This window comes from Zonotrichia albicollis, unplaced genomic scaffold (genome assembly GCF_047830755.1).
Source record: "Zonotrichia albicollis isolate bZonAlb1 unplaced genomic scaffold, bZonAlb1.hap1 Scaffold_241, whole genome shotgun sequence".
Lineage (NCBI taxonomy): Eukaryota > Metazoa > Chordata > Aves > Passeriformes > Passerellidae > Zonotrichia > Zonotrichia albicollis.
The window spans coordinates 3242-29992 of record NW_027428418.1 but is presented as its reverse complement, the minus strand read 5'-3'; the positions used below and the strand labels follow the sequence as shown (position 1 = coordinate 29992).

Below are 26751 nucleotides of genomic sequence, written 5' to 3'. Positions count from 1 at the left end.
CTTAAATAAAGAGATATCCCTAAAAAAACCCGTGGAATATCCCCAAAATTATTCAATAATTAAATAATGGGAATAAGGGATCCCAAATCCAATGAAAAAAAATGGGAAAATAAAAGGAATTATTGGAAAAAAGGGGGAAAAATCCCCCAAATTCTGATGGGGGCAGGGAAAAAAAAAGGGAATTTTTCCATTAGAAAAATGGGAATAAAAGGGAATTTTGAGCTGAGGATGGAATTAAATTGGGAATTCTTTAATTGGAATTGATGAATAATTCATGGAATTCACCTGGAAAAGGTCAAAAATTCCCTGGGAATTTCAAGCTGGGAAAAAAAAATGGAAAAAGGGGGGGGGAATATCTGGGGTTTTATTATTTATATTTCATTTTTTTGGGGAATATTTCTTTATTTTAGGGACATTCCAGGATTTTTTGGGGTTATTTCAGTGGTTTTTTTGGATGTTAATTTATTTTTTTAATATTTCCAAGGGTTTTTTTTTTGAGGATATTCCTGAGTTTTTGCCTTCCAAAAATTCCATTTTTTTGGGTAAAAAAAAAGGGAAAATTCCCCAATTAACAAATCCTAATTAATCCCAGCTCTCTGTTAATTCCTGATTTTCCCAGCCTCCCAAATCCCCAATTTTTTGGGAATATTTTGGGTGTTTCCTATCAAAAAATGGAATTTTTTGCCCTTCCAGCTTCATCCCAGGAGGAAATTCCTGCTTAAATCCCTTAATTAATTAATTCTAATTAATCCTAATTAATCCTAATTAACCCTGCATCTCTGCTAATTCATCCTGCCTCCCAAATCCCCCCATTTTTTTGGGAATTTTCCAACATTTTTCCATTAAAAAAAAGGAAAATTCCCAGATTTTTTTTCCCTGTTCCATTCTTAATTAATTAATAAATTAATTCTAATTAATCTTGGCTTTTCCTGGTTAAAAACTTCTTGGGAATGTCTCAGTTTTCCATTAAAAAATGGATTTTTTTTTTCCTTTTCTTTGTTTCCTTTCTTTGTTTGCTTTTCCAGGGGAATTTTCCTTTGGAATGGGGAAAAAAATGGGAAAAATGTGGAAAATATGGGAGAATAAAATGGGGAAAAATTGGGAAACATGGGAATAAAAAATGGGAATAAAAATAGAAAAAATGGGGGGAAAATTGGGATAAAATTGGGATAAATTTATCCATTAACTTTTAATTCCAGGTTATTTTTAATTCCTTTATTTTAATCCCTTTATTTTAAAATTCCAGGGTTTTTATCCTTTAATTCCAGGGATTTTTAAAATTCTTTTATTTTTAATTCCAACATTTTTTATCTTTTATTTCCAGGATTTTTTACCCTTTAATTCCATTTTTTATCCTTTAATTCCATTTTTTATCCTTCCAATTTTTATCTTTTAAATCCCATTAATTTCTATTTTCACTCCTTTATTCCCTCCCCATTTTTTATTCATTTTCCCCCTCCTGAATTTCATTTTTTATTCATTTATTTCTATTTTTTCTTAGGAAATCTCCCCAAAAATCCCAAATTTCTGCTCCAAACTTCTGGAATTGCAGCCAAAGATGTCCAAGAAGCAGCAGCCCAAAGGTAGGAGACAAAAAAATGCAAAAAAATTTGGGAATTTCAGCCCAAAAATCCCAAAAGTTGGAGAGGGAAGGGAGGAAATGAAGGGAAAAATGGGGGGAAAATGTTGAGGAAAAAAGGGCAAAAAATGGGGAAAATTAAGGGAAAAAAGGAGGAAAAATTGGGATAAAAAAGAGGAAAAATTGGGATAAAATAGGGAAAATTAAAGATAAAAAGGGAAAATGAAGTGGAAAAGTGGGGAAAAGTTGGGAATTTTTGGGGAAAAATTGGGAATTTTTGGGGCAAAAATTGGGGATTTTTGGGAGGAAAAAAGGGGGGAAATTGGGATTTTAGGGGAGAAATTGGGGATTTGGGGGAGGAAAAAAGGGGGAAAAAAGGGGGGAAATTGGGAATTTTTTGGGGGGAAAATTGGGAATTTTGGGAAGGGAATTGGAATTTTGGGGTGAATTCTGGGGAAAATTGGAACCTGGGGGGAGAAATTTGGGATTTTAGGGGGAATTGTGGGATTGGGATTTGGGGAATTTGGGATTTCTGGGATTTTGGGGAATTTAGGATTGGGATTTCTGGGAATTGGGCCCAGCATTCCCTGGAATTTCTGGGAATTTAGGATTGGGATTTCTGGGATTTTGGGGAATTTGGGAGTAGGATTTTGGGGAATTTTGGGATTGGGATTTCTGGGAATTGGGCCCAGCATTCCCAGGGAATTTGGGATTGGGATTTCTGGGAATTTAGGATTGGGATTTCTGGGATTTTGGGGAATTTGGGATTGGGATTTCTGGGAATTTGGGGAATTTAGGATTGGGATTTTGGGGAGTTTGGGATTTCTGGGAATTTGGGGAATTTGGGATTGGGATTTTTTGGGAATTTGGGATTGGGATTTTGGGGAATGTGGGATTGGGATTTCTGGAAATTGGGGAATTTGGGATTGGGATTTCTGGGAATTTGGGATTTCTGGGATTTTGGGGAATTTGGGATTGGGATTTTGGGGAATTTAGGATTGGGATTTCTGGGAATTGGGCCCAGTATTCCCAGGGAATTTGGGATTGGGATTTCTGGGATTTCTGGGAATTTAGGATTGGGAATTTGGGATTGGGATTTTGGGGATTTTGGGGATTTTGGGGAGTTTGGGATTTCTGGGAATTTGGGGAATTTGGGATTGGGATTTTGGGGAATTTGGGATTTCTGGGATTTTGGGGAGTTTGGGATTTCTGTGAATCCGGGCCCGGCATTGCCAGGGATTTTGGGGAGTTTGGGATTTCTGGGATTTGGGGAATTTGGGATTGGGATTTGGGGATTTGGGGAATTTGGGATTGGGATTTTGGGGAATTTGGGATTTCTGGGATTTTGGGGAATTTGGGATTGGGATTTTGGGGAGTTTGGGATTGGGATTTTGGGGAATTTGGGATTTCTGGGATTTGGGGAATTTGGGATTTCTGGGATTTGGGGAATTTGGGATTTCTGTGAATCCCTGGTTTCCATTTCCCGCAGATCCCTCGGGGTTCGTGTTCGATTCTCGCTCCGGGGCCGTGCGGGCTCAGGGCGGCGCCGAGAACATGAGGGAGAAGGTGCCGACATTCCAACAATTCCCAACATTCCCAACATTCCAACATTCCCAAATTCCCAACATTCCAACAATTCCCAACATTCCCAACATTCCCAAATTCCCAGGCATTTTCCATGGTTTCTCCCTGATTTCCCCATGGATTTCCCATCTTTTTTCCCCCATGGATTCTCCATGGTTTTTATCTGTTTTTCCCTGATTTTCTCATGGATTTCTCCCTGATTTTCCCATGGATTTCTCCCTGATTTTCCCTGATTTTCCCATGGATTTCTCCCTGATTTTCCCATGGATTTCTCCCTGGTTTTCCATGATTTTCTCATGGATTTCTCCCCAGTTTTCCCTTGGATTTCTCCCTGTTTTTCCCCGATTTTCCCATGGATTTCTCCCTGTTTTTCCCATGGATTTCTCCCTGATTTTCCCATGGATTTCTCCCTGATTTTCCCATGGATTTCTCCCTGATTTTCCCATGGATTTCTCCCCGATTTTCCCATGGATTTCTCCCTGTTTTTCCCTGTTTTTCCCATGGATTTTTCCCTGATTTTCCGCTTTTTATCCCATAGATTTATCCCCTGATTTTCCCCCGATTTTTCCCGTATTTTCTCCCTGAATTTCCCCGTTTTTCCCATGAATTTCCCTTTGATTTCCCTGATTTTCCCCATGGATTTTCCCACATTTTCCATGTGTTTTTCCACGAGTTTTTACCACATTTTCCATGTGTTTTTCCATGAGTTTTCCCCATGGATTTTCCCACATTTTCAATGGATTTTTCCCTGATTTTCCCTTGATTTCCCCTCTGTTTTTTCCCCGATTTTTCCCATATTTTCTCCCTGATTTTCCCCATGGATTTTCCCACCTTTTCCATGAATTTTCCATGAATTTTCCATGAATTTTCCCCCATTTCCCCAGGTGCAGGCCGTGCGCGCGGTCGTTCCCAACCGCAGCAACACCGAGATCGTGCTGGTGCTGCAGCACTTTGACAACGCCGTGGACAGGGCGGTGCAGGCCTTCATGGAGGGTCAGAATTCCCAAAAAAACCCGGGAATTCCTGAAAATCAGGGAATTCTGGGCTTTGGGGGTGAAATTCCGGGATTTGGGGGTGAAATTCTGGGATTTTGGGGTGAAATTCTGGGGTTTTGGGGGGTTGGAAAAGGGATTTTGGGAGGAATTTGAGAGGAGATTTTGTGGGATTTGGGAGGAGATTTTTGGGATAAAACCATTCAGGTCTTCATGGAGGGTGGGAAATCTGGGAATTCCCAAAAAATCTGGGAATTCTGGGAATTCTGAGAAGGAATTTTGGGATTTGGGGGTGAAATTCTGGGATTTTGGGAGGTTGGAAAAGGGATTTTGGGAGGAATTTGAGAGGGGATTTTGGGGATAAAACCATGGAAATCTTCATGGAGGATGGGAAATCTGGGAATTCCCAAAAAATCTGGGAATTCTGGGAATTCTGAGAAGGAATTTTGGGATTTTGGGGTGAAATTCTGGGGTTTTGGGGGATTGGAAAAGGGAATTTGGGAGGAATTTGAGAGGAGATTTTGAGGGATTTGAGAGGGGGATTTTTGGGATAAAACCATTGAAGTCTTCATGGAGGGTCAGAATTCCCAAAAAATCCTGGAATTCCTGAAAATCCTGGAATTCAGAGAGGGAATTTTGGGAATTCTGGGTGAAATTCTGGGAATTTGGGGCTGAATTTAAGAGGAGATTTTGAGGGATTTGGGAGGAGATTTTTGGGATAAAACCATGGAAATCTTCATGGAGGGTCAGAATTCCCAAAAAAAACCGGGAATTCCTGAAAATCCGGGAATTCTGGGCTTTGGGGTCGAAATTCAGGGATTTTGGGGTGAAATTCAGGGTTTTGGGGTGAAATTCTGGGATTTTGGGGGGTTGGAAAAGGGATTTTGGGAGGGATTTGAGAGGGGATTTTTGGGATAAAACCATGCAAATCTTCATGGAGGGTCAGAATTCCCAAAAAAACCTGGAATTCCTGAAAATCCGGGAATTCTGGGCTTTGGGGCTGAAATTCAGGGATTTTGGGGTGAAATTCTGGGATTTTGGGGGATTGGAGATGGAATTTGAGAGGGGATTTTGAGGGATTTTGGGGTTAAAACCATGCAGGTCTTCATGAAGGGTCAGAATTCCCAAAAAAAAATCTGGGAATTCCTGAAAATCCGGGAATTCTGGGCTTTGGGGCTGAAATTCCGGGATTTGGGGGTGAAATTCTGGGATTTTGGGGTGAAATTCTGGGGTTTTGGGGGGTTGGAAAAGGGAATTTGGGGGGTTGGAAAAGGGAATTTGGGAGGAATTTGAGAGGGGATTTTGGGGATAAAACCATTCAGGTCTTCATGGAGGATGGGAAATCTGGGAATTCCCAAAAAATCTGGGAATTCCCAAAAAATCTGGGAATTCTGAGAAGGAATTTTGGGATTTGGGGCTGAAATTCAGGGATTTTGGGGGGTTGGAAAAGGGAATTTGGGAGGAATTTGAGAGGGGATTTTTGGGATAAAACCATGGAAATCTTCATGGAGGGTCAGAATTCCCAAAAAACCTGGGAATTCCTGAAAATCCGGGAATTCTGGGGTTTGGGGCTGAAATTCCGGGGTTTGGGGTCAAAATTCTGGGATTTTGGGGGGTTGGAAAAGGGAATTTGGGAGGAATTTGAGAGGGGATTTTGGGGATAAAACCATGGAAATCTTCATGGAGGGTCAGAATTCCCAAAAAAAATCTGGGAATTCCTGAAAATCTGGGAATTCTGGGGTTTGGGGCTGAAATTCTGGAGTTTGGGGGTGAAATTCTGGGATTTTGGGGCTGAATTTAAGAGGAGATTTTGAGGGATTTGGGATAAAACCATGGAAATCTTCATGGAGGGTCAGAATTCCCAAAAAATCCTGGAATTCCCAAAAAATCCTGGAATTCTGAGGTTTGGGAAGGGAATTTTTTGGGAATTTTTCTCCTCCCTCATTCCCAAATTTTTCCCATTTTTTTTCCCCAGGCAATGCCAGTGAGGTGCTGAAGGAATGGACGGTGACTGGGAAGAAAAAGGTAAATCCCAAAAAATTCCCAAAAATTCCCAAAAAAATCCCAAAAAAATCCCCAAAAAAATTCCCAAAAAAATTCCCAAAAAATCCCCAAACAATCCCCAAAAATTCCCAAAAAATTCCCAAAAATCCCCCCAAAATTCCCAAAAATTCCGAAAAAAATCCCCAAAAAAATCCCCAAAAAATCCCCAAAAAATTCCCAAAAAATTCCCAAAAAATCCCCAAACAATCCCCAAAAATTCCCAAAAAATTCCCAAAAATCCCCCAAAAATTCCCAAAATTCCCAAAAAAAATCCCCAAAAAATCCCCAAAAATCCCCCCAAAATTCCCAAAAAATCCCCCAAAAATTCCCAAAAAATCCAAAAAAATCCCCCCAAAATTCCCAAAAAAATTCCCAAAATCCCTCAAAAAATTCCCAAAAAATTCCCAAATATCCCCCAAAAATTTTTAATAAATCCCCAATTTCTTCCCCCGTTTTTTCACTATTTTTTTCTGATTAAAATATTGATTTTCTCCATGTTATCCCAATTTTTTACCAACTTTTTCCAATTTTCCCCCAATATTTTTCCCCATTTTCCCCCCAATTTTTCCTTTTTTTTTCCCAATTAAAATACAGATTTTCCCCAATTTTCATCCATTTTTTTTCCAATTAAAACCTGAATTTTCCCCCAATTTTCCCCCAATATTTTCCCAATTTTCCCCCAAATTTCCCCAAATTTTTCCCATTTTTCCCCCAAATTTCCCCAATTTTCCCCCAATCCTTTCCCCTTTTCTCCCCAATTTTTCCTCAATTTTCCCCAAATTTCCCCCCCATTTTCCCCTTTTTTACCCCATTTTCCCCCCAATTAAATTATGGATTTTCTCCAGGTTTTCCCCAATTTTTCATCCATTTTTTTCCAATTAAAACCTGAATTTCCCCCAATATTTTCCCCATTTTCCCCCCCAATTTTTCCTTTTTTTCCCCCAATTTTTCATCCATTTTTTTCCAATTAAAACCTGAATTTTCCCCCAATTTTTCCCCAATTTTTTTCCTGATTTTCCCCAATTTTTCCCAATTTTTTCCAGAACAAGAAGAAAAAGCCAAAACCCAAAGCCCAGCCCGGGCCCCGCAGCCCCCGGGCCGGAGAAAAGTTGGGGTGGAAAATTGGGAAAAAATTGGGAATTTCCATCAATGGTTTCCATGGCAACCGCTCCCCATCCCTGGAGTCGCTCCCCGAGCCCGGGCAGGTCAGGAAATTCGGGAATTTTGGGAATTTGGGGGGAAATTTGGGAATTCTGGGGAAATTTGGGAATTTTGGGGAAAATTGGGAATTTTGGTGGGATTTGGGGAAAAATTGGGAATTCTGGGGGAAAATTTGGGAATTTTTGGGACATTTCGGGGAAATTTTGGGGGAAATCTGGGAGGGAAATTGAGGAATTTAGTGGAATTTGGGGAGGAAATTTGGGAATTTTGGGAGAAAATTTTGGGGGAAATTGGGGAATTTTGGGGGGAACATTGGATTATTTGGGGAAATCTGGGAGGGAAATTGAGGAATTTTAGGAGGAATTTGGGGGGAAATTTGGGAATTTTAGGGAGAATTTTGGGAGAAAATCTCGGAATTTTGGGTAAAATTTGGGATTATTTGGGGAAATCTGGGAGGGAAATTGAGGAATTTTAGGGGGAATTTTGGGAGGAAATTTGGGAATTTTAGGGAGAATTTTGGGGGAAATTGGGGAATTTTGGGGGGAACATTGGGATATTTTGGGGAAAAATTTGGATTATTTGGGGGAAATCTGGGAAATTGGGGGGATTTTTGGGGAATTCAGGGAAAAAATTGGGAATTTTGGGGACATTTAGGGGGAAATTTGGGGGGAAAATCTGGAGGGAAATTGAGGAATTTTAGGGGGAATTTGGGGGGAAATTGGGGAATTTTAGGGGGAATTTTGGGGAGAAAATCTCGGAATTTTGGAGGGGAAACCTGGGAATTTTGGGGGTAAAATTTGGGATTATTGGGGGAAATCTGAGAAATTGGGGGATTTTTTGGGGAAAAATTTGGGGGGAAATTTGGGATTATTTGGGGAAATCTGGGAGGGAAATTGAGGAATTTTAGGGGATACTTGGGAGGAAATTTGGGAATTTTGGGTAAAATTTGGGGGAAAATTTGGGAATTTTAGGGGGAATTTTAGGGGGAATGTTGGGATTATTTGGGGAGAAAATCTCAGAATTTTGGGGGAAAAATTTGGGATTATTTGGGGGAAATCTGAGAAATTGGGGGGATTTTTTGGGGAATTCTGGGGGAAAATTTGGGGGAAATTTGGGATTATTTGGGGGAAATCTGGGAGGGAAATTGAGGAATTTTAGGAGGAATTTGGGGAGGAAATTTGGGAATTTTGGGGAGAAAATCTCGTAATTTTGGAGGGGAAACCTGGGAATTTTGGGGGGAAAATTTGGGATTATTTGGGGGAAATCTGAGAAATTGGGGGGATTTTTTGGGGAATTCTGGGGGGAAAATTTGGGATTATTTGGGGGAAATCTGGGAGGGAAATTGAGGAATTTTAGGAGGAATTTGGGGGGAATTTTGGGTAAAATTTGGGGGAAAATTTGGGAATTTTAGGGGGAATTTTGGGATTATTTTGGGGAGAAAATCTCGGAATTTTGGAGGGGAAACCTGGGAATTTTGGGGGAAAATTTGGGATTATTTGGGGGAAATCTGGGAAATTGGGGGGATTTTTTGGGAAATTCTGGGGGAAAATTTGGGGGGATATTTGGGATTATTTGGGGGAAATCTGTGAGGGAAATTGAGGAATTTTAAGGGGAATTTGGGGAGGAAATTTGGGAATTTTGGGTAAAATTTGGGGGGAAATTGGGGAATTTTAGGGAGAATTTTGGGGAATTTTAGGGGGAACTTTGGGATTATTTTGGGGAGAAAATCTCGGAATTTTGGAGGGGAAAATTTGGGATTATTTGGGGGAAATCTGGGAAATTGAGGGGATTTTTTGGGGAATTCTGGGGGGAAAAATTGGGATTATTTGGGGGAAATCTGGGAGGGAAATTGAGGAATTTTAGGGGGAACTTGGGGAGGAAATTTGGGAATTTTAGGGGGAATTTTGGGGAATTTTTGGGGGAATTTTGGGGAGAAAATCTCAGAATTTTGGAGGGGAAACTTGGGAATTTTGGAGGGGAAAATTTGGGATTATTTGGGGGAAATCTGAGAAATTGGGGGGATTTTTTGGGAAATTTGGGGAGGAAATTTGGGAATTTTGGGGGAAAATTTGGGGGGAAATTGGGGAATTTTAGGGGGAATTTTGGGATTATTTTGGGGAGAAAATCTCGGAATTTTGGAGGGGAAACCTGGGAATTTTGGGGGGAAAATTTGGGATTATTTGGGGGAAATCTGAGAAATTGGGGGATTTTTTGGGGAATTCTGGGGGAAAATTTGGGGGGAAATTTGGGATTATTTGGGGGAAATCTGGGAGAGAAATTGAGGAATTTTAGGGGGAATTTGGGGAGGAAATTTGGGAATTTTGGGGGAAAATTTGGGGGGAAATTGGGGAATTTTAGGAGGAATTTTTGGGGGAATTTTGGGGAGAAAATCTCGGAATTTTGGGGGTAAAATTTGGGATTATTTGGGGGAAATCTGGGAGGGAAATTGAGGAATTTTAGGAGGAATTTGGGGGGAATTTTGGGTAAAATTTGGGGGGAAATTGGGGAATTTTAGGGGGAATTTTGGGATTATTTTGGGAGAAAATCTCGGAATTTTGAAGGGGAAACCTGGGAATTTTGGGGGGAAAATTTGGGATTATTTGGGGGAAAATTTGGGATTATTTGGGGAAAATCTGGGAGGGAAATTGAGGAATTTTAGGGGAAACTTGGGGAGGAAATTTGGGTAAAATTTTGGGGGGAAATTGGGGAATTTTAGGGGGAACTTTGGGATTATTTTGGGGAAAAATTTGGGATTATTTGGGGGAAATCTGGGAAATTGGGGGGATTTATTGGGGAATTCTGGGGGAAAATTTGGGAATTTTGGGATTATTTTGTGGCAAAAATCTCAGAATTTTGGGGGGAAAATTTGGGATTATTTGGGGGAAATCTGGGAGGGAAATTGAGAAATTTTAGGAGGAATTTGGGGAGGAAATTTGGGAATTTTGGGGAGAAAATCTCGGAATTTTGGAGGGGAAACCTGGGAATTTTGGGGGGAAAATTTGGGATTATTTGGGGGGAAATCTGGGAAATTGGGGGGATTTTTTGGGGAATTCAGGGGGAAAATTTGGGAACATTTGGGGGAAATTTGGGGAAGAAATTTGGGAATTTTGGGTAAAATTTGGGGGGAAATTTGGGAATTTTAGGGGGAATTTTGGGGAATTTTAGGGGGAATTTTGGGATTATTGTGGGGAGAAAATCTCGGAATTTTGGAGGGGAAACCTGGGAATTTTGGGGAGAAAATTTGGGATTATTTGGGGAGAAATTTGGGAATTTTAGGGAGAATTTTGGGGAATTCAGGGGAAAAATTTGGGAATTTTGGGAACATTTAGGGGGAAATTTGGGATTATTTGGGGGAAATCTGGGAGGGAAATTGAGGAATTTTAGGGGGAACTTGGGGAGGAAATTTGGGAATTTTGGGTAAAATTTGGGGGGAAATTGGGGAATTTTAGGGAGAATTTTGGGGAATTTTAGGGAGAACTTTGGGATTATTTTGGGGAGAAAATCTCGGAATTTTGGAGGGAAAATTGGGGGGAAAATTTGGGATTATTTGGGGGAAATCTGGGAGGGAAATAGAGGAATTTTAGGAGGAATTTGGGGGGAATTTTGGGTAAAATTTGGGGGGAAATTTGGGAATTTTAGGGGGAATTTTGGGGAATTTTAGGGAGAACTTTGGGATTATTTTGGGGTGAAAATCTCGGAATTTTGGAGGGGAAACCTGGGAATTTTGGGGGGAAAATTGGGGAATTTTTTTGGGAATTCTGGGGGAAAATTTGGGTGGAAATTTGGGATTATTTGGGTGAAAATTTGGGAATTTGGGAGGGAAAATTCAGGGATTTTGGGGCAAGAATTTGGAGGGGAAAATCTGGGATTTGGGGATGGGATTTGGGGGAAAAAATGGGGAATTTTGCGAGGGAAATTTGGGATTTTGATGGAATTTTGCCTTTCCCAGCCCTGGGCAATGGAATCCCAAATTTTCCTGCCCCGACCCCGACCCGGAGCAGCCCCGGATCCCCCGGGGGGAGAAAACTGGGTGAGAAAATGGGGAAAAATGGGAAAAAATGGGGGAAAGAATTGGGAAAAATTGGGGTGAAGTGAGGAAAAAATCAGGAAATAAATTGGGAAAAATGGGGGAAAAATTCAGGAAAAAATTGAGAAAAAAATTGGGAAAAATCAGGGAAAAATGGGGGAAAAATCAGGGAAAAATTGGGAAAAATCAGGGAAAAGTCAGAAAAATTGGGAAAAATGGGGAAAATAATTGGGAAAAATGGGGAAAATAATGGGGAAAATAATTGGGGAAAATTGGGGTAAAGTGAGGAATAAATCAGGAATAAGTTGCGAAAAATGGGGGAAAAAAATCATGAAAAAATTGGGAAAAATTTGGGAAAAAATTGGGAAAAATCAGGAAAAATAGGGGGAAAAATTGGGAAAAATGGGGAAATAATTGAGAAAAATTGGGGTAAAGTGACGAAAAAATCAGGAATAAGTTGAGATAAATGGGGAAAAAATCATGAAAAAATTGGGAAAAATCAGGGAAAAATGGGGGAAAAGTCAGGAAAATTGGGGGAAAATGGGGAAAATAATTGGGGAAAATTTGGGGTAAAGTGGGGAAAAAATTAGGAATAAGTTGGGAAAAATGGGGAAAAAAATTGGGAAAAATCAGGGAAAAGTTAGAAAAATTGGGAAAATAATTGGGAAAAATTGGGGAAAATAATTGGGAAAAATTGGGGTAAAGTGAGGAAAAAATCAGGAATAAGTTGTGAAAAATGGGGGAAAATCACAAAAAAATTGGGAAAAATGGGGGAAAATGGGGGAAAAATTGGGGAAAATAATTGGGAAAAATTGGGAAAAAATTGGGAAAAATTGGGAAAAAATTGGGAAAAATTGAGATAAAATTGGGAAAAATCAGGGAAAAATGGGGGGAAAATGGGGAAAAAAATTGGGAAAAATGGGGGAAAAAATGGGGAAAATAATTGGGAAAAATTGGGGTAAAGTTGGGAAAAAATTGGGAAAAATTGAGAAAAAATTGGGAAAAATCAGGGAAAAATCAGGGAAAAGTCAGAAAAATGGGGAAAATAATTGGGAAAAATGGGGAAAATAATTGGGGAAAGTTGGGAAAAAATTGGGAAAAATTGAGAAAAAATTGGGAAAAATCAGGGAAAAATCAGGGAAAAGTCAGAAAAATGGGGAAAATAATTGGGAAAATGGGGAAAATAATTGGGGAAAGTTGGGAAAAAATTGGGAAAAATTGAGAAAAAATTGGGAAAAATCAGGGAAAAGTCAGAAAAATTGGGAAAATAATTGGGAAAAAATCACGAAAAATCAGGGAAAAATGGGGAAAAAAATCATGAAAAAATTGGAAAAACTCAGGAAAAAATTGGGAAAAATCCTAGAAAAAATGGTGGAAAAAAATCCGGAAAAAATCAGGGACAGCCCTGAGACCCCCAGGAATGTTTCCCAATCCCATTTTTCCCATTTTTCCCATTTTTTTCCCCATTTTTCCCTGCAGGCCCAGCCTGGAGCGCTCCCTGAAGGACCTGCAGCGCTGCTCCGTGGCCCTGGCGCGGTTCCGGGCCCTGCTCAGGGACGAGGTGGAAAATTCCCTGCGCAGGGTGAAGGGCGTGTTCGGGGAGATCCAGAGCTGGTCAGGAAAATCTGTGAAAAAAAGGGAATTCTGGGGAAAAAATGGGGAAAATCCGTGAAAAAATGGGAAAAATCCGTGAAAAAATGGGGATTCTGGGGGGAAAAATGGGAAATTTGGGGGAAAAAATGGGAATTCTGCAGGTTTGGGATGTGAGAATTCCCTGTGTTCGGGGAGATCCAGAGCTTGGTCAGGGAAAATCCAGAAAAAAATGGGAAAAATCCATGAAAAACTGGGAATTCTGGGAAAAAAATGGGAATTTTTGGAGTTTGGGATGGCTGGAATGGAGAATTCCCTGTGCAGGGGGAGAGGGTGTTCGGAGAGATCCAGAGCTGGTCAGGGAAATGGGAAAAATCCGGGAAAAAATGGGAAAAATCCGGGAAAAAATGGGAAAAATCCGGGAAAAAATGGGAATTCTGGGAAAAAAAAATGGGAAAAATCCGTGAAAAAATGGGAAAAATCCGTGAAAAAATGGGGATTCTGGGGGAAAAATGGGAATTTTGGAGGTTCAGGATGGGCTGGAATGGAGAATTCCCTGCGCAGGGTGAAGGGGGTGTTCGGGGAGATCCAGAGCTGGTCAGGAAAATGGGAAAAATCTGGGAATTCTGGGGAAAAAATGGGGAAAATCAGTGAAAAAATGGGAAAAATCTGTGAAAAAATGGGAATTCTGGGAGTGAAAATGGGGATTTTGGGGGAAAAAATGGGAATTTTGGGGGTTTGGGATGGAGAATTCCCTGTGCAGGGTGAAGGGCGTGTTCGGGGAGATCCAGAGCTGGTCAGGAAAATGGGAATTCTGGGGAAAAATGGGAAAAATCCGTGAAAAAATGGGAAAAATCCGTGAAAAAATGGGAAAAATCCGTGAAAAAATGGGAATTCTGGGGTGAAAAATGGGGGGAAAATGGAATTTTGGGAGCTTGGGATGGCTGGAATTGAAGGGAGTGTTTGGAGAGATCCAGGGAAAATCCTGGGAATTCTGAGAAAAAATGGGGGCAAAATGGGAAAAAATGGGAATTCTGGGAAAAAAATGGGGAAAAAAATGGGAAAAATCCGTGAAAAATTGGGAATTTTGGAGGTTCAGGATGGGCTGGAATGGAGAATTCCCTGCGCAGGGTGAAGGGGGTGTTCGGGGAGATCCAGAGCTGGTCAGGAATTCTGGGAATTCTGGGGAAAAAATGGTGGGAAAAATGGGGAAAATCCGTGCAAAAATGGGAAAAATCTGCGAAAAAAATGGGGATTCTGGGGGGAAAAATGGGAATTCTGCAGGTTCGGGATGGAGAATTCCCTGTGTTTGGAGAGATCCAGAGCTGGTCAGGGAAATGGGGAAAATCCAGAAAAAAAATGGGAAAAATCCGTGAAAAAATGGGAATTCTGGGGGGAAAAATGGGGAAAAAATGGAATTTCGGGGGTTTGGAATTGAGAATTCCCTGCACAGGGGTGAAGGGCGTGTTCGGAGAGATCCAGAGAGCTGGTCAGGAAAATGGGAAAAATCCGGGAAAAAATGGGAAAAATCCGTGAAAAAACGGGAAAATCCGTGAAAAAACGGGGATTCTGGAGTGAAAATGGGATTCTGGGGGGAAAAGATGGGAATTTTGGGAGTTCAGGATGGGCTGGATGGAAAATTCCCTGCGCAGGGTGAAGGGAGTGTTTGGGGAGATCCAGAGCTGGTCAGGGAAATGGGAATTCTGGGGGAAAATCTGTGAAAAAATGGGAAAAATCCATGAAAAAATGGGAAAAATCCATGAAAAAATGGGGGATTCTGGGGCAAAAAATGGGGGAAAAATGGGAATTTTGGGGGAAAAATGGGAATTCTGCAGGTTCGGATGGAGAATTCCCTGTGTTTGGAGAGATCCAGAGCTGGTCAGGGAAAATGGGAAAAATCCAGAAAAAAAAATGGGAAAAATCCGTGAAAAAATGGGGATTCTGGGGGAAAAATGGGATTTTGGGGGGAAAAATGGGAATTCTGCGGGTTCAGGATGGAGAATTCCCTGCACAGGGTGAAGGGGGTGTTCAGGGAGATCCAGAGCTGGTCAGGAAATCTGGAATTCGGGGAAAAATGGGAAAAACCTGTGAAAAAATGGGAAAAATCCGTGAGAAAATGGGGATTCTGGGGGGAAAAATGGGGGGAAAATGGGAATTTTGGGGGTTTGGAATGGAGAATTCCCTGTGCAGGGTGAAGGGCGTGTTCGGAGAGATCCAGAGTGGTCAGGAATTCCCAAATTCTGGGGAAAAATCTGTGAAAAAATAGGAAAAATCCCTGAAAAAATGGAACAATACGTGAAAAAATGGGGATTCTGGGGGGAAAAATGGGAATTTCGGGGGTTTGGGATGAGCTGAGATTGGGAATTTGGGAATTCAGGGGGTTTGGGATGGAGAATTCAAAGGGAGTGTTCGGGAGATCCAGAGCTGGTCAGGGAAAATCCTGGGAATTCTGGGGAAAAATCTGTGAAAAAATGGGAAAAATCCGTGAAAAAATGGGAAAAAATCCGTGAAAAAATGGAATTCTGGGGGGAAAAATGAGGGAAAAAATGGGAATTCTGCGGGTTCGGGATGGAGAATTCCCTGTGTTTGGAGAGATCCAGAGCTGGTCAGGAAATCTGGGAATTCTGAGAAATAATGGGGAAAAAATGGGAATTCTGGGAAAAAAAATGGGAAAAATCCGTGAAAAAATGGGAATTCTGGGGGGAAAAATGGGGGAAAAATGGGAATTTCGGGGGTTTGGAATTGAGAATTCCCTGCACAGGGTGAGGGGAGTGTCAGAGAGATCCAGAGCTGGTCAGGAATTCCCAAATTCTGGGAAAAATCCGGGAAAAAATGGGAATTCTGGGAGTGAAAATGGGAATTTTGGGGGGGAAAAATGGGAAAAAAATGGGAATTTTTGGAGCTTGGGATGGGCTGGAATGGAGAATTCCCTGCGCAGGGTGAAGGGAGTGTTCGGAGAGATCCAGAGCTGGTCAGGGAAATGGGAAAAATCCGGGAAAAAATGGGGGAAAAATGGGGAAAATCCGTGAAAAATGGGAATTCTGGGGGGAAAAATGGGGAAAAATGGGAATTTTGGAGGTTCGGGATGGGCTGGGATGGAGAATTCCCTGTGCAGGGTGAGGGGAGTGTTTTGGGGAGATCCAGAGCTGGTCAGGAAAATGGGAATTCTGAGGGAAAAATCCGTGAAAAAATGGGAATTCTGGGGGGAAAAATGGGAATTTTGGGGATTCAAGATGGGCTGGGATCAGGAATTTGGGAATTTCAGGGGTTTGGGATGAAGAATTCGGAAGGGAGTGTTTGGAGAGATCCAGAGCTGGTCAGGGAAAATGGGAATTCTGAGAAATAATGGGGAAAAATGGGAATTCTGGGAAAAAAAATGGGAAAAATCCGTGAAAAAATGGGAATTTTGGGAGTTTGGGATGGGCTGGGATGGAGAATTCCCTGTGCAGGGTGAAGGGCGTGTTCGGGGAGATCCAGAGCTGGTCAGGGAAATGGAATTCTGGGGAAAAATCCGGGAAAAAATGGGAAAAATCCGGGAAAAAATGGGAATTCTGGGGCGAAAAATGGGAATTTCGGGGGTTTGGGATGGAAAATTCCAAAGGGCGTGTTTGGAGAGATCCAGAGGCTGGTCAGAATTCCCAAATTCTGGGGAAAAATCAGGAAAAAATGGGAAAAATCCCGTGAAAAAATGGGAATTCCTGGGGGGAAAAATGGGGGAAAAAAATGGGAATTTTGGAGTTTGGGATGCGGCTGGAATTGAGAATTCCCAGTGCAGGGTGAAGGGCGTGTTCGGGGAGATCCAGAGCTGGTCAGGAATTCTGGAATTCTGGGGAAAAATCCGTGAAAAAATGGGAAAAAATCCGTGAAAAAATGGGGGATTCTGGGAGGAAAATGGGAATTTTGGGGGGAAAAAATGGGAATTTCGGGGGTTCGGGATGGAGAATTCCCTGTGTTTGAGAGATCCAGAGCTGGTCAGGGAAAATAGGGAAAATCCAGAAAAAAATGGGAAAAATCTGTGAAAAAATGGGAAAAATCCGTGAAAAAACGGGGATTCTGGGGCAAAAAATGGGGGGAAAATGGGAATTTTGGGAGCTTGGGATGGGCAGGAATTGAAGGGAGTGTTCAGGGAGATCCAGAGCTGGTCAGGGAAAATGGGAAAAATCTGGGAATTCTGGGGAAAAATGGGAAAAATCCGTGAAAAAATGGGGATTCTGGGAGTGAAAATGGGAATTTTGAGGGAAAAAAAATGGGGAAAAATGGGAATTCTGCGGGTTTGGGGATGGAGAATTCCCTGCGCAGGGTGAAGGGGGTGTTCAGGAAAAATGGGAATTCTGAGAAAAAATGGGGGAAAATGGGGAAAATCCGTGAAAAAATGGGAATTCTGGGGGGAAAAATGGGAATTCTGGGGAAAAATGGAATTTTGGGGGAAAAATGGGAATTTTGGGAGTTCAGGATGGGCTGGAATTGAAGGGAGTGTTCGGAGAGATCCAGAGCTGGTCAGGAAAATGGGAAAAATCCGGGAAAAAATGGGAAAAATCCATGAAAAAATGGGGATTCTAGGGGGAAAAATGGGAATTTCAGAGGTTTGGGGATGGAGAATTCCCTGCGCAGGGTGAAGGGGGTGTTCGGAGAGATCCAGAGCTGGTCAGGAAAATGGGGAAAATCTGGGAAAAAATGGGGGGAAAAATGGGGAAAATCCGAGAAAAAATGGGGAAAATCCATGAAAAAATGGGAATTTGGGAGGAAAAATGGGGAAAAATGGGAATTTCGGGGGTTTGGAATTGAGAATTCCCTGTGCAGGGTGAAGGGGTCGGTGTTCGGAGAGATCCAGAGCTGGTCAGGAAAATGGGAAAAATCTGGGAATTCTGGGGAAAAAAGTGGGAAAAATTCAGAAAAAAAAGGGAATTCTGTGGAGAAAAAAGGGAATTCTGGGGAGTTTGGGAATTCCAGAATGCAGAAATTTGCGATGGGCTGGGATTGGGAATTCCAAGGTTTTGGATGGAGAGCTCCCTGTGCAGGGAATTCGGGAAAAAATTCCCAAAATTCAGGGAAAATTCGGGGAAAAATTCGGGAAAATTCCCAAAATTTGGGAAAAATTTGGGAAAAATTCCCAAAATTCCGGGGGGGTTTGGGATGGGCTGGAACCGCCTGGCTTGGGGGGATGACAGGAAAACGGAATTTCGGGAATTTTGTGGGAATTTGGTGGAATTTTTGTGGGATTTTCTGGGATTTGAGCCGCGGTTCCTCCTCCTGCTTCTCCCAATTCCCGATTTTCCCGCGGCTCCGGCGCCCCCTGGCGGCGAATCCCGGAACTGCCGCCCACATTTCCCACTTTTCCGTTTTATCCCGATTTTCCGTTTTTTCCCATTTCCCCCCATTTATTCCCTGTTTTTCCCACTTTTCCCCAATTTTTCCCTGTATTTCCCCCCCATTTTTCCCTATTTTTTTCCCATTTTTTCCCACTTTTCCCCCATTTTTCCCTGAATTTTCCCATTTTTCCCCCCCATTTTTCCCACTTTTCCCTGATTTTCCCATTTTTTCCATTTTCCCATTTTCCCTGTTTTTTTCCCTGTTTATTTTCCCTGTTTTTCCCACTTTTCCCCCATTTTCCCATTTTCCCCCATTTTCCCCTGTTTTTTCCCATTTTTCCAATTTTTCCCTGATTTTCCCATTTTTTCCCATTTCCCCCCATTTTCCCTGTTTTTTTCCCTTTTCCCCCCATTTTCCCTGTTTTTCCCACTATTTTTCCCCTGAATTTTCCCATTTTTTCCCATTTCCCCGTTTTTTCCCACTTTTCCCTGAATTTTCCCATTTTTCCCTGGTTTTTTTTCCCTGTTTTTTCCCACTTTCCCCCCATTTTCCCGTTTTTCCCCATTTTTCCCTGCCCCTTTTCCCTGTTTTTCCCACTTTTCCCATTTTCCATTTTTTCCCACTTTTTCCCCCATTTTTCCCATTTTTTCCCATTTTTCCCCTGAATTTTCCATTTTTTCCCATTTCTCCCATTTTTCCTTGTTTTTTCCCTGTTTTTCCCACTTTTCCCCCTGAATTTTCCATTTTTCCCATTTCTCCCAATTTTTCCCTGTTTTTCCCACTTTTCCATTTTTCCCTGAATTTTCCCTGAGTTTTCCCATTTTTTCCCATTTCTTCCATTTTTCCCTGCCCTTTTCCCTGTTTTTTTCCCATTTCCCCCATTTGTCCCTGTTTTTTCCCACTTTTCCCCCATTTTTTCCCATTTTCCCCCATGTTTCCCTGTTTTTTCCCCCATTTTCCCCTGTTTTTTCTCTGGTTTTTTTCCCTGTTTTTCCCACTTTTCCCTGAATTTTCCCATTTTTTTCCCATTTTTCACTGTTTTATCCCATTTTTCCCATTTCCCTGTTTCCCTGCAGCCTCATGGATCGCGAGGTCGCTCTCTTGGCCGAGATGGACAAAGTCAAGGCAGAAGCAAGTGAGGAGAATTCCCCAAATTCCCAATGTTTATTCCCAAAATCCCCATTTTTTACCCCAAATTCCCAATGTTTCCCAGTGGAGCTGCTCTCGGTGCGGCAGCGCCAGGCTGGGACTCGGGTGTTTCTATCCCGGAATTCCTGATGTTTTATCCCAAATTCCCGGGGGTTTTTTTCCCAAAATCCCAATGTTTTATCCCCAGTGTTTTATCCCATTTCCCCCAGTGGAGCAGCTGCGGTCTGTGTGGCAGCGCCGGGCTGGGACTCCTGGTGTTCTATCCCAAATTTCTGGGGTTTTTTCCCATATTCCCAATGTTTTACCCCAAATTCCATTTTTTTTCCCAAATTCCGATGTTTTATCCAATTTCCAGGGTTTTTTCCCATATTCCCAATGCTTATTCCCAAATTCCCAGTGTTTTATCCCATTTCTCCCAGTGGAGCTGCTGTGGGTGCGGCAGCGCCGGGTTGGGACTCCGGGTGTTTTATCCCAAATTCCCAATGTTTTATCCATTTTTCCCCATTTCTCCCAGTGGAAGTGCTGTGGGTGCGACAGCGCCGGGCTGGGACTCCTGCTGTTCTATCCCAAATTCCTGATGTTTTATCCCCAAATTCCCCATGTTTTATCCCAAATTCCCTATGTTTTATCCCATTTTTCCCCCCAGTGGATCTGCACTCCGTACGGCAGCGCCGGGCTGGGATTCCTGGTGTTTTACCCCAAATTCCTGATATTTTATCCCATTTTCTCCCCCAGTGGATCTGCTCTCTGTACGGCAGCGCCGGGCTGGGATCCTGCTGTTCTTACCCCAAATTCCCGATGTTTTATCCCAATGTTTTATCCCATTCCCCAGTGGATCTGCTCTCCGTATGGCAGCGCCGGGCTGGGATCCTGCTGTTCTATCCCCAATTCCCGGTGTTTTATCCCATTTTCCCCATTTCTCCCAGTGGATCTGCTGTGGGTGCTGGCAGCGCCGGGCTGGGATTCTCGGTGTTTTATCCCAAATTTCTGGGGTTTTTTTCCATATTCCCGATGTTTTATCCCAAAATCCCGATGTTTTACCCCAAAATCCTGATGTTTTTTCCCAAAATCCCAATGTTTTTCCCCATTTCCCAGTGGATCTCCTCTCCGTGCGGCAGCTCCGGGCCGAGTCCCTGCGCGCTCTCACCGAGGCCGCCCCCGGCCATGTCGGAGGAGGAGCTGCAGGAGCTGCGGGCGGACATCAAGGTGGGCCCGGGGTGCTGGAAAGCGGGGGCAGGGGGAATCCAGGAAAATTCGCATAAAAAATCATAAAAATCCAGAAATTCCAAATAAATAATCCCACAAAATCCATAAAATCCCACAAAAATCCCATAAAAAATCCTGACCCCGATCGCCGTGGGAATTCTCACCCAATTTCCATTGGAAATTCCCATTTTTCCCCATTTGCTTGGGAATTCCTGTTTTCCCTGCCCCATTCCCAGTGAGAATTCCCATGGAATTCCAGTGAGAATTCCCGTTGTTTCCCTGCCCCATTCCCATGGAAATTCCCACAGAAATTCCCATTTTCCCCCATTTCCAATGAGAATTCCCATTGTTCCCCTGCCCCATTCCCATGGAAATTCCAGTGAAAATTCCCGTTGTTTCCGTGCCCCATTCCCAATAGGAATTCCCAATTTTCCTTGCCCCATTTCCATGGAAATTCCAGTGAGAATTCCCATTTTTTCCTGCCCCATTCCCAGTGAGAATTCCCATGGAAATTCCAGTGAGAATCCCCATTGTTCCCCCGCCCCATTCCCAATAGGAATCCCCATTTTTTCCCTGCCCTATTCCCAACAGGAATTCCCAATTTTTCCTGCCCCATTCCCATAGGAATTCCAGTGAGAATTCCCATTGTTCCCCTGCCCCATTCCCATGGAAATTCCCCCAGAAATTCCCATTGTTCCCCCATTCCCAGTAGGAATTCCCATGGAAATTCCAGTGACAATTCCCATTTTTTCCTGCCCATTCCCAGTGAGAATTCCCAATTTTCCCTGCCCCATTCCCAATGAGAATTCCCACAGAAATTCCCATTTTCCCTGCCCCATTCCCAATAGCAATTCCCAATTTTCCCTGCCCCATTCCCAATAGGAATTCCCATTGTTCCCCTGCCCCATTCCCAGTGAGAATTCCCATTGTTCCCCTGCCCCATTCCCAATAGGAATTCCCAGTTTTTCCTGCCCTATTCCCATGGGAATTCCAGTGAGAATCCCTATTTTTTCCTGCCCATTCCCAGTGAGAATTCCCATTGTTTCCCATTGTTCCCCTGCCCTATTCCCAATAGGAATTCCCAATTTTCCCTGCCCCATTCCCACTGAGAATTCCCAATTTTTCCAGCCCTATTCCCAATAGGAATTCCCAATTTTTCCTGCCCCATTCCCAGTGGGAATTCCCATTGTTTCCCTGCCCCATTCCCAGTGGGAATTCCCATTTTCCCAGCCCTATTCCCAATAGGAATTCCCATTGTTCCCCTGCCCCATTCCCGGTGAGAATTCCCACAGAAATTCCCATTGTTCCCCTGCCCCATTCCCAGTGAGAATTCCCATGGAAATTCCAGTGAGAATTCCCATTTTTTCCTGCCCATTCCCAGTGAAAATTCCCATTGTTCCCCTGCCCCATTCCCAATAGGAATTCCCATTTTTCCTTGCCCCATTCCCATGGGAATTCCCAATTTTCCCTGCCCCATTCCCAGTGGGAATTCCCATTGTTCCCCTGCCCCATTCCCAATGAGAACTCCCACAGAAATTCCCAATTTTCCCTACCCCATTCCCATGGAAATTCCCATTTTCCCAGCCCCATTCCCAATAGGAATTCCCATTTTCCCTGCCCCATTCCCATGGAATCCCCATTGTTTCCCTGCCCCATTCCCAATGAGAATTCCCACAGAAATTCCCAATTTTCCCTGCCCCATTCCCATGGAATCCCCATTGTTTCCCTGCCCCATTCTCATGGAATTCCCACAGAAATTCCCATTTTCCCTGCCCCATTCCCAGTCAGAATTCCCCCAGAAATTCCCATTTTTCCCCTGTTCCCAGTGACAATTCCCATTTTCCCTGGCCCATTCCTAGTGAGAATTCCCATGGAAATTCCAGTGAGAATTCCCAATTTTCCCTGCCCCATTCCCACAGAAATCCCCATTGTTTCCCAGCCCCATTCCCAATGAGAATTCCCCCAGAAATTCCCATTTTTCCCATTGTTCCCAGCACTTTGTGAGCGAGCGCAAGTTCGATGAGGAGCTGGGCCGGGCCGGGCGCTTCGGCTGCGACCTCGAGGCCCTGAGGGGCAGCATCGGCGCCTTCGGGCAAGGTGGGTCCGCAATTCCCAAAAAAATGGGAATTCCCAAAAATCCCAGGGAAAAACTGCCCTGGGAGTGTCCCTGGCCTTCGGGCAAGGTGGGGCTGGAATTCCCAAAAAATCCCATGGAAAAATCCCAGGAAATCTGCCCTGGGAAAGACTCCGGCCTTCGGGCAAGGTGGGGCTGCAATTCCAGAAAAATCCCAGGAAAAATTCTGGGAAAATCCCTTGGGAATTTCTCCTGGTGCAGCCAGGGCTGGTCTGGGGTCTCCCACTTGGAGCCTGGTCCCGTTCCCAGTGCTCCCAGTGCTCCCATTCCCAGTGCTCCCAGTGCTCCCATTCCCAGTGCTCCCAGTATACCCAGTCCCAGTGCTCCCATTCCCAGTGTTCCCATTTCCATTCCCAGTCTCCCCAGTATTCCCAGTCCCATTAATCCCAGTCCCACTCCCACTGCTCCCAGTGTTCCCATTGTTGCCATTCCCATTAACCCCAGTCCCATTCTCAGAGTTCCCAGTTCTCCCAGTGTTCCCAGTCCCATTCCCACTCCACTCCCAGTGTTCCCAGTGTTCTGTTCCCAGTCCCATTCCCAGTATTCCCAGTTCCACTCCCAGTGTTCTCAGTCCCATTCCCAGTGTTCCCAGTGATCCCAGTCCCATTAATCCCAGTACTGTTCTGTGCTGTTCCCAGTCCCATTCCCAGTGCTCCCATTCCCATTCCCAGTCTCCCCAGTGTTCCCAGTCCCATTAATCCCAGTGCTATTCCCATTGCTCCCAGTATTCCCAGTCCCATTCCCAGTGCTCCCAGTGTTCCCAGTCCCATTAACCCCAGTCCCATTCTCAGAGTTCCCAGTGTTCCCAGTCCCGTTCCCACTCCACTCCCAGTGTTCCCAGTGTTCTGTTCCCAGTCCCATTCCCAGTCCCAGTCCCATTCCCATTTCTCCCAGTCTTCCCAGTATTCCCAGTCCCATTAATCCCATTCCCATTCCCACTGCTCCCATTCCCACTGCTCCCAGTGTTCCCAGTCCCATTAATCCCAGTCCCATTCCCAGTGTTCCCAGTGTTCTCAGTGTTCCCAGTATTCCCAGTATTCCCAGTGTTTCCAGTGTTCCCAGTGCCATTCCCAGTATTCCCAGTATTCCCAGTCCCATTCCCATTCCCACTGCTTCCATTCCCACTGCTCCCAGTGTTCCCAGTATTCCCAGTCCCATTAATCCCAGCCCCGCTGCCATTCCCAGTATTCCCACTGTTCCCAGTGTTCCCAGTGTTCCCAGTATTCCCAGTGTCTCTCTGCAGTTTCCCACCCCAGGCCCAGCTATTCCAGCCGCTCCCGCTGCAGCTCCAGCCCCGCGCCCACAGCGGCACCGGCAACAGCGGGAACGACAGTGGGATCAACAACGGGATCAACCTTGGGATCAGCAACAACAACGGGATCGACCTTGGGATCAGCCCCGGGATTCCCAACGGGATCAGCCCCGGGATCGGCCCCGGGATCCCCCCAGGGCGGCGCCGCCCCAACGGAACCACCCCGGAGCCCACAGGTGGGAATGGGACTGCGGGATTGGGATTGGGGTTTGGGGTTTGGGATTTGGGATCTGGATTTGGGATTGGGATTTGGGGTTTGGGATCAGGGATTTGGGATCTGGGATTGGGATGGGGTTTGGGGTTTGGGATTTGGGGTTTGGGATCTGGGATTTGGGATCTGGGATTGGGATCTGGGATTTAGATTTGGGATCTGGGATCTGGGATTTGGGATTGGGATCTGGGATCTGGGATTGGGGTTTGAGATCGGGATCTGGGATTTGGGATTGGGATGGGGTTTGGCATCGGGGATTTGGGGTTTGGGATTTGGGGTTTAGGATTTGGATTTGGGATCTGGGATCTGGGATTTGGGATTTGGGGTTTGGGATTTGGATTTGGAGTTTGGGATTGGGATTTGGGATTTGTGATGGGGATGGGGAATGGGGGCAGTGGGATCGGGATTGGGAATGTTGGGATCAGAGTCCAGAGCCAGCCCCGAGCCCACAGGTGGGAATGGGATTGCAGGATTTGGGATTGGGATCTGGGATTGGGATTTGGGGTTTGGGATTTGGTTTGGGATTGGGATTTGGGATTGGGATTGGGAGTTCTGGGATCAGGGTGGGATTTGAGATTGGAATCAGGGCAGGATTTGGAATTGGGATTGGGATCAGGATGGGATTGGATCTGGGATCAGGACGGGATCTGAGATCTGGGATTTGGGATCAGGATTTGGGATAGGATTTGGGATTGGGATGGATCAGGATGGGGATGGCATTTCAAACAAGATCAGGATTGGGATTGAGGATCAGGATGGGATTTGGGATGGGGATGGAGTTTGGATTGGGAGTTGTGGATCTGGATCAGGACGGGGATTGGAGGATCGGGATCAGGATCGGGGTCAGGTTCAGGTTCAGGATTGGGAATGTTGGGATCAGGATTGGGATTTCTGGAATGGCAATGTTGGGATCCAGGGCCGGCACCCAGAGGGAGTGGTGGGATCGGGTTTGGGATCCAGGATCAGGTTTGGGATTGGGTTTGGGATCAGGATTGGGATCAGGATCAGGTTTGGGATCCAGGATCAGGTTTGGGATCAGGACCGGAGCCGCTGGCACTGGGATTTGGGATTTGGGATCTGGGATTTGGGATCCAGGTTCTCCCCCCTGTTCTCTCCCATCCTTCCCAGAATTTGGGAATTCAGGGTTTTTCCTGGGACTGGGATTTGGGATTTGGGCATTTCCCAGAATTTGGGCTCATTTCCAGGGTTTGGGATTTGGGCATTTCCCAGAATTTGGACTCATTTCCCAGGATTTGGGATTTGGGATCATTTCCCAGGATTTGGGATTTGGGATCATTCCCAGGGTTTGGGATTTGGGCTCATTTCCAGGGTTTGGGATTTGGGTTCATTTCCAGGATTCAGGATTTGGGCTCATTTCCCAGGGTTTGGGATTTGAGCTCATTTCCCAGAATTTGGGATAATTTCCAGGATTTGGGATTTGGGATAATTTCCCAGAATTTGGGCTCAGTCCCAGGGTTTGGGATTTGGGATAATTTCCCAGGGTTTGTGATCATTTCCCAGGATTTGGGATTTGGATTCATTTCCCCTTTTCCCGCAGAGCCGGAACCCCCCGGGAGCAGCCGGAGCCCGCCCGGAGCCCCCCAGGAACCCCAAAAACCCCAAAAAAACACCCAGAGAACCTCAAATCCCCCTGAAAACCCCAAAAATCCAAATCCCCTGAAAACCCCAAAAATCCCAAATCCCCAGAGAATCCCAAAAATCCCAAAAACCCAGAGAATCCCAAAAACCCCAAATCCCCAGAGAATCCCAAACCCCCAGGGGACCCCAAATCCCCCAAAAACCCCGAAAATCCCAAAAATCCCAAATCCCCCAAAAACCCCGAAAATCCCAAATCCCCCAAAAACCCCAAAAACCCTGAAAACGCCAAAAATCCCAAATCCCCCAAAAACCCCGAAAACCCCAAATCCCCCAAAGGCGCCCGGAGCCGCCCGGGGCCGCGCAGGAGCCGCCCTGAGGGGGCCAATTCCTGAAAATCCCAAAATTCCTGAAAACCCCAAAAAATTCCTGAAAACCCCAAAATCCGGGATGGGGATTCGGGGTCCCATCCTGGGAACGTTTACAGATCCCACTGTGCCATACCCCCTTTTTCCCAATTTTTTTCCATTTTTTTCCCATTTTTTTCCCAATTTTTTCCCAATTTTTTTCCCTTTTTTTTCCCCAATTTTTTCCCCTTTTTTCCCAATTTTTTCCCCAATTTTTTTCCTAATTTTTTTCCCAATTTTTCCCCATTTTTTCCCCTTTTTTTTTTTCCAATTTTTTTCCCAATTTTTTCCCAATTTTTTCCCCTTTTTTCCCCATTTTTCCCAATTTTTTCCCCATTTTTCCCCCAATTTTTTCCTAATTTTTTCCCCTTTTTTCCCCAATTTTTCCTAATTTTTTCCCAAATTTTCCCCAATTTTTTCCCATTTTTCCCCCCCTTTTTTTTTCCCCTC

At 44.2% G+C, this 26751-nt stretch overlaps 1 protein-coding gene across 1 annotated transcript in view; it reads left to right on the top strand.

The window, feature by feature from the left end:
- The window catches only part of SPATS2 (spermatogenesis associated serine rich 2), a 29323-nt gene extending 2859 nt beyond the window's left edge, over positions 1–26464 (top strand). Inside the window, 14 exon segments of the mRNA XM_074534018.1 lie at positions 1502–1583; positions 3069–3145; positions 4048–4156; positions 6131–6180; positions 7242–7306; positions 10525–10543; positions 12837–13000; positions 19363–19421; positions 20531–20592; positions 20594–20641; positions 22636–22738; positions 24019–24263; positions 25857–25924; positions 26019–26464. Of these exon segments, the coding sequence (XP_074390119.1) occupies positions 1559–1583; positions 3069–3145; positions 4048–4156; positions 6131–6180; positions 7242–7306; positions 10525–10543; positions 12837–13000; positions 19363–19421; positions 20531–20592; positions 20594–20641; positions 22636–22738; positions 24019–24263; positions 25857–25924; positions 26019–26289 (1365 nt within the window). The 5' untranslated portion in view covers positions 1502–1558 and the 3' untranslated portion in view covers positions 26290–26464.
- Positions 26465–26751: the final 287 nt, after the last annotated feature.